Source organism: Silene latifolia, chromosome 4 (assembly GCF_048544455.1).
Source record: "Silene latifolia isolate original U9 population chromosome 4, ASM4854445v1, whole genome shotgun sequence".
NCBI classification, from domain to species: domain Eukaryota; kingdom Viridiplantae; phylum Streptophyta; class Magnoliopsida; order Caryophyllales; family Caryophyllaceae; genus Silene; species Silene latifolia.
In genome coordinates this window covers 34,670,846-34,678,642 of record NC_133529.1, presented here as the reverse complement: position 1 = coordinate 34,678,642, position 7,797 = coordinate 34,670,846, and the positions used below count along the sequence as shown (strand labels likewise).

At 37.5% G+C, this 7,797-nt stretch overlaps 1 protein-coding gene across 1 annotated transcript; it reads right to left on the bottom strand.

The window, feature by feature from the left end:
• Positions 1-5,511: 5,511 nt before the first annotated feature.
• LOC141651368 (protein FAR1-RELATED SEQUENCE 5-like) lies at positions 5,512-7,519 on the bottom strand. The gene is made up of 4 exons (XM_074459084.1): positions 7,247-7,519; positions 6,603-7,113; positions 5,836-6,095; positions 5,512-5,688 (listed from the first exon to the last, which is right to left on the bottom strand). The coding sequence occupies exons 1-4, from the start codon at positions 7,517-7,519 to the stop codon at positions 5,512-5,514; spliced, it is 1,221 nt and encodes a 406-aa protein (XP_074315185.1).
• Between the last annotated feature and the right edge of the window lie 278 nt (positions 7,520-7,797).

Genomic DNA, 7,797 nt, shown 5'->3' with positions numbered 1-7,797 from the left:
CAATTTTATCAACCATGAGACGAGTCCACCTTCTGAAAACCAGATAGAAGCCATCAAACAAATGGGCTTTGGCGGCCTCTTACACCCTAGGTTGCACCAAAACGGACACGGACACGGATACGGCATCCCATGAAATTTAGGACACGGGACACGACAATTAAATTTAATAAAATATATATTTTATAGTTATATATGTGTGATTTTATTTTTGAAAAAGTATTGAATATTAAATTTAAATAAGTGAACGTAAAACTTACGTTAATTATAACTCATTCTCATTTCAAAAACCAAAACCAACTTATAATCAATCTATTTCGACATCTCATTACTAGTCTAAATCATATCATTTGTCTCCAATTCAACTTATTTCCCCATCAAATTTAACCATATAACAATTCTCGCCATTTAACTTAAATTCAACTTGATTCCGTTTGGAGGCCAGGTGTGTCCAAATACCATGGACACGTGTCGGACACGTGCCTAAATAAAAGATAAAAGTTAGACACGGCTTTACAAGTGTCCGACACATTTTGACGTGTGTCCGACGAGTGTCGTGTCCGACACGGGTGTCCGACACAGGAACGCCGATTAGGAGGAGTGTCCGTGCAACCTAGCTTATACCTGAAAACCGATCTTATTCCTGGAAACTTAGCGTATTAGCTAGTTTCAAATTACGACCCCTTTAAAGGATCGTTGTTTGATGGGAAACTTCCTGTTTTAGAGGAAGATATATATCTGTGCCTGGGATTGCCAATGGGTCCAAACATTGTCGTTGAAGAAAAAAATGGAGATAAGTGCCCTTCTTATTTGTCTGTTTTGGAGAAGTTCAAAAGTCAATACGAAGGTAGTTCCATTGAGGTCAAAGACATTTTGCACAAGCTCTCTACACAAAGAGATGGTGAGATGATTTCAAGCGCAATTTCATCATTTATATCTTCTCGGCTCTTTTAGGCGGTGTTGTAGGGAATCGGGCAAGTTTGAAACTTCTTAAAAGTTTGGTAAACACTGACTTGATCTCCGAATTCAACTGGTGCAATTTCATCAAATGGAAATTGGCTTCCCAAGTTGAGTCTTGGCAAAAGGAGGAGTTTGAGACCAAAAAGCTGAAAGAAAATTGGTTTGGTGGACCTATTATGGTCGTGGTTTTCATTTATCTAGACCGATGTGTCTTTAAATCACGCCTTGTTACTCGGTAGTTTCCAACACTCTCAACTTGGACTAAAGAAGCTATATCCAAGAGAGTTAAGGAGGAAGTGAATGACAAAAATTCGGACAAGAAAACTTTCGGCAGGGGTTCTGTTGAGCCTCCAATGGTCATCACTCAGCATAAGCCACATGCACCCTTGCTGCTTCCTACTATTGATTTTAGGCAGTCTTCAAAGCCAACGAGTGAACAACAACAATATGAACAAAAACAATCTGAAGATGAAGAACCTACTGATCCTCCTCTACCTAACAATTCAGGTTGTACTACTGAGTTTATTAATAAACTTGCGCTTTCCGCAAAGGTTGATCCTCCTCTACCTAACAATTCAGGTAGTACTACTGAGTTTATTAATAAACTTGCGCTTTACGCAAAGGTCATGGCTCAAGCTTTCGTGGAGTACAAATCTCTTGCTAGCCAAGCTCTCAGCAAACTACCTTCCTCAGCAACAGTTTCTAAACTAGTTGCAGCTGTAGATGGTATGTCAGATGGTTTTAGGTTATCTCAACAAGACAATAATGAGGAGGGTAATGTCCAGGAGAGTGTGGAGGGTAATGTCCAGGAGAGTGTGGAGGGTAATAGTGGGGATAATCTGGAGAGAATGTGTGGGTGGTCTAAAGCTGAATTGTTGGAGGCATTGGACGTGATGGGTGAAGCTTTGCAACCAATACAGTCATGTCGTTCACCACCAATGCCAGAATGCCAAATCATACCACTTGATGATCATCTTTTATCTCAACCTAAACCTTCAACGTCTTGTATTCAAGCTGATGAACAACCCGATCATATTTTATCTCCCTCTCATAATACTGCTATTGATGATGTCCCTCCCATCAATTATGATGTCCCTCCTGTCAATGATGAACAACCTGACCATTTTGAGCCCACAGTGGTAGAGGATGATCATCATAATCAAGAACGGTGGGTTGAGTACAATAGGAGGAGAACAAGCGAAAGAGATATGCAAAAAATTTCCAGTGCTATTGATGATGTCCCTCCCGTCAATGAGCCCACTCACCCCACCGTTACTGTTCTAGCTACTCCTGCGACTTCTACTCCTCCTCCTCCTGTGGTAGGGAACAGTGATCCTCCTTCTACACCAATTGTTTCCGGCCTCGATAAACCATCTACCAGTAAGGAGTTGAGGGCGTGCGATCAAATTACTACATGTTCTGAGAACCTATTCTAAGAAATAGTACAAAATGATGCACTAGAATGGCCTCGATACACTGACATGGAATTGGTGAATTTTGTTCGAAAGAGATCAAAGAAAACTCAACAGTAATGTCATATTTTTGCTTTGATTTTTTGATTTTTTTAATTGTAATAAATATATCTACTAATTTGCATTTTATCAATAATGAAGTGAGGTTATGGTGTCCACTCCGTGGATGGAAGTCACAAGAGATGCTTTGCAGACCCTTGGAGCGCGTGGCCTTATTATGGATCAGGTAAGTAACCCCTGAGTATTATTTTCCTTTTCCTGCCCACTGTTTCATTTTGTTCACGTTTCATAAAATCAATCAAGTCACTCGATGTGTATGTTTCCTAACAAATTTAATTTTGTAGGTCATTGATATGTTTGGAATTAAGTGCACACTCGGTAGAACAAATGTACTCTACTTGCCAACAACAATATAGTTAGTTTCAAATCATTTATATGTTGATATTCAAGTATTTTGCGTTCTTAAAGTTGCTTTATTTATAAAATTGCCTTTTTGTGACTTGTAGGGTCTTCATTCAGAATACAACCCCATTGTTTGGGGTCAATATATAAAGTCCCATTACACTCCAGTTGATGGTAGCCATATCAACAAGGTCAGATATTTGTGATGTTTATTTTACTTATTTGTGAATTTTGGAACTTGTTTTGTGAATCTTGGAGCTTATTTTGTGAATCTTGGAACTTATTTTGTGAATCCTGGAACTTATTTTGTGAACTTATTTGTGAATCCTGGAACTTATTTCGTGAATCCCGGGCCTTGTTTTGTGAATCCCGGACCTTATTTTGTGAACTTATTTTATGTATCCTTGACCTTATTTTGTGAACTTATTTTGTGAAGCCTGGACCTTATTTCGTGAATCCTGGACCTTGTTTTGTGAATCCTGGACTTATTTCCTGAAACTTATTTTGTGAATCCTGGACCTTATTTTGTGAATCATGGACCTTATTTTGTGAACTTATTTTGTGAATCCTGGAACTTGTTTTGTGAATCTTGGACCTTATTTTGTGAATCCTTGACCTTATTTTGTGAATCCTAGACCTTATTTTCCTTATTATAGCATTAATATTTTGGTTTGTCTTGCACATTTACTATCTCAGGTTTTTATCCCTTTGCATAGTGACACGCCGAAGCATTGGTGGGATTGTGTCTGTGATATAAAGCAGGGAAAAAATTTCATCCTTGACTCAAGCGTGGATATTAATGTCGATCCTGACAACAAGCATGCCAAAGAGCTTGTATGATTTTTTTTTTCTCCAAAATATTGTTATTACCTTTTCTTTTAAAAGTATACTCCAAAATATATTTTGATCTTGTTATTGCCTTTTCTTTTCAGTTGTATCATGTTTCATCTATTTTGGGACAGTCATATAAATCATTGGAGTTCATGCACACGAACGAATTTGTCAATCTTGAAGTCCCTCAACAAACAACATGGTATGTAAGCATGTATCTTTTTCCTTTTGTTAACAGATCAATAGTTATTATTTTGAGCTTGTTGATTTTAAACCATTTGCTGTTTTTTTTTTTGTCTAGTTTTGATTGTGGAGTTTTTCTGTTGAAGTGGTTGAGTGCCTTGGACGATGATAGTTTATGGACCAAAAGTGAATATTTTGAGGTAAGTTCATTAGCATACAAAAATAAAGCCTTATCTTGTGAATCTCAAACCTTGTTCAGTGAATCTTAGAGCTTGTTTTGTGAAACTTGGTTATTATAAGTGGTTTAAAATCAACAAGCTCTGAGATTCACTGAACAAGCTCTGAGATTCACTGAACAAGGTTTGAGATTCACAAAACAAGGTCTAATATTCACCAAATAAAGAGCAAAATAGATGATTTTAAACCATGACCAAGTTCCACAAAACAAGCCCTAAGATTCACTGAACAAGGTCTGAGATTCACAAGATAAGGTCTGAGATTCACAAATTTAAGAGCAAAATAGATGATTTTAAACCACGACCAAGTTTCACAAAACAAGCCCTAAGATTCACTTAACAAGGTCTGAGATTCACAAGATACGGTCTGAGATTCACAAAATAAGGTATGAGATTCACAAGATAAGGTCTGAGATTCACAAAATAAGGTCTGAAATGATAAAAACGCTTGATGCTAGATTCAGGACCAAGTTTCACAATTTTACGTTCCAGTTTCACAAGATAAGTTCCAGGATTCATAACATTGACCAAAATAAAACGAGCTTAAAACTTGTCTTCTTCAATCGTCATCTCTATTCTCATTGCTTAAGAATACTGCTTTACATCAATCTTCATCCTCGACTTCTTCCCCTTCTTCCTCTTCTTTCGATGTGTCTCCCTATGTGAAGAATCAAACCTTGATTAGATATTTTTTTTAAAAAAAAAAAAAAATTAGTAGACAAGAGTAGTTTCGTTTTCAAGTAATAATAAAATGGAAAGACAAGAGTAGAATTATACATACTTGATTCTCAGAAGGATGCTCTGCAAACTCATTTGGACAATTTCTTTTATCGTGGTGTGACATGCGTTTACACTTAGCACACAACCTTTTCGATTTTTTTGCCTTCATAATTGCCTTATTTTTGCTGCTCACCAACCTTTTACCACTACCTTTGTTTTTAGAGACTTTAGGTGGTAAGATCTTGACTTCTTTTGGAGCCTTGCAGTTCAGAAGGACCTCCAATTCTTGTTCTTTGGTCAAAGGCTTTGGGTTTGGCTCCAACTTCTCTCATAGTTCTTTAATTAGCTTGGCAAACTCTCTCATATCTGACTCTTCTTCTTTTCTTTTGAGCATACCAACAGTTGCGTAAATTTCAGACCACACCCGAGACATTCCAAATTTACTATTACCAGTAAGATCGTAGTTTTCCAGCAGATTCCCATTCAAATCATAAACCGGGTTTCTGAGTGTATTCTTACTCCACCTACGCAAAATGTATTTCTCAGGTATTTCCTTAAAATTTCCCGAGCAAATCCAAATGATGTGGTTGCATAAAATACCTTTCCTTTCAAACAATTTACATGTACAACGGACATCCATTGTTCTCCTATTGTACTCAACTGCATATCTCTTTCGCTTGTTTGCGTCCTCAACAATTGAAACTTCAAAGTTAGTTACTGGATCTGGTTGGGGTGTATCCACAAACACTACACGCATTTACCGAAAATTTAACCTCCTCTTGGAAGTCGGAGAACACTTCATGTGTATAGACCTTCACTGCATGGGCCTCCCAGTTTGACCCGAATAGGGTTTCAGGCATTGAGTTTTCGCTCTGTGCTTCAAGAAGCTATAGGTTGTGCCTTTGTTGGTCCATGGCACTCACAAATCTCATCTAAAATTCTACAAGAGTCCCATATTTATTTTCAAATCTCTTGAAGAAACTATTCGAACTCTCTGATCTTTGTGTGGTTTTGAAAATGTTGCCCATAGGCACATTCCTAAAATAAGCGAGTATCCACTTCTCTCGTTCCGCAAACTTGCCAGTCAACCATTTATTTCCTTCTAACGAGAAGTCTCTAATGACCTTATCCCAATTCTCTTCAAATTCCTCAGGCTCCAAGTCCTCGCTCCAAACAACATTGTTCAAACGACTTAAGAAATCAGTCTCTTTGCAAATTGTGCTCCCAACCTTGTCTGTTACTTTCTTCATAATGTGCCACATGCAAAAGCGATGTCTTGCTTTTTTGAACACGGCTGCAAGTCACAAAATCCACATTATCTATTGTCAGAGTATTATCTTCTATGGTCACAAATCAAGCTTTAAGATTCACTAAATAAGGTCTCAGATTCACAAGATAAGAAAAATAACAAAATAGGTGATTTCAACAACTTATGACCAAGTTTATGAATATTTCCTTTGTGTTTCACAAAGTAAGCTTTAAGTTTCACAAAAAAAGTTATGAGATTCACAAAATAAGGTCTGAAATGATAAAAATACTTAATGCTGGATTCAGGTCCAAGTTTCACAATTTTATGTTCCAGTTTCACAAGATAAGTTCCAGAATTCACAACATTGAGGTCCAGGCTTCACAATACTACCTACTAGTTTCGCAGTATAACCTCTAGCATTCAAAAACTAAACCAAATTGAAGATGCCGCTTACAGACAGAGCAGCAAATAAACAACAAGATTAACGAATAATGTTCCTAGATTCACCAAATAAATAACCAGTTTCACAAAAGTACGATATTCCAAACACACCTTGAACTGCATTTATTATTCCGGCATCTTGGTCACTGATGATGTAATTTGGTTCTTTGCCACCCATTGCTTTCAGAAACTGCTGAAATGCCCAAATAAATGAGTCATCGTCTTCATGGTCTAAAAGAGCGCATCCGAATGTTATTGACTTTTTGTGATTGTCAATCCTAGTCAAAGGCGCGAATTTCATGTTATATTTGTTCGTTCCATAGGTTGGATAAAATGACATAGCATCACCAAACAACGCGTAACATCTGATGGAATCCACATTTGTCCAAAAAATTCTTGTCAAAGCATTGTCAGCATCTGTTTCGTATGCAAATACCAACCCTTTTGTTTCTCTGAGGGTTTCTAAACGAGAGATGAACATATGTCCATCCTTACCATTAAGTAGACACTTTACATTTCTTTGGAAATTCTTGAACTGCATAAGGGAAGCACCCACATTTTCGAAACCCTCTGCTTGTTCCTTGCAAAAGTTGTATGTTAAACTAGCCCCGACATTCAATCTCTAATTTTGAATGATCAATTGTTTATGATATTCATTCAGATGATTTATATTGTCTGCAAGTTTCTCAAATTCCCTATTTTTGACCGGCGTCACTGGGTGATTGTGACCCTCACGGAATTGTTCAATCTTGTACATTTTTTTCATGGAACATGAATTTTATCATTGCTTCACAACCCCACCTTTTAATTTTAGTTATTCTTGTACCACTCTGCTTATTGGAACTCTCAGCCTCCTCATCACCTGCAACTCCACCCTTTTTCGTATTGGTTTTAGCAGCTTTTGTTTTTCTATTTCCACTTATTGCACCAGCTTTTGTTTTGTCACCAGTTTCAACGGTTGTTGTTTTTGCATCAGCTTGGGGAGGACGTCTTTTCCTCTTATTAAAACCTTCACGATGGCAAACCATGCATTTTGTTCGAATAATACGATCTTTAAACCTCTTGGTTGAAGACTTCCTTGCTTCAAACCCACAAGCAATAGCATAAATTTTATAGAACAACATCGTTGACTCTAAGTCCACAAATGTTTTGCCAACCACGGGTGTAAACTTATCTTCAATCCTACTTATCCATTGCTCAGTGCCACCCGGTGTGTAAGTTACCAGAGTAGTAGGTGTGGAAATAGTTGGCATTGTAGGGGTTGTTAAGACAGTAGTAGAACCCTCACCACCCTGACCAGAACCAA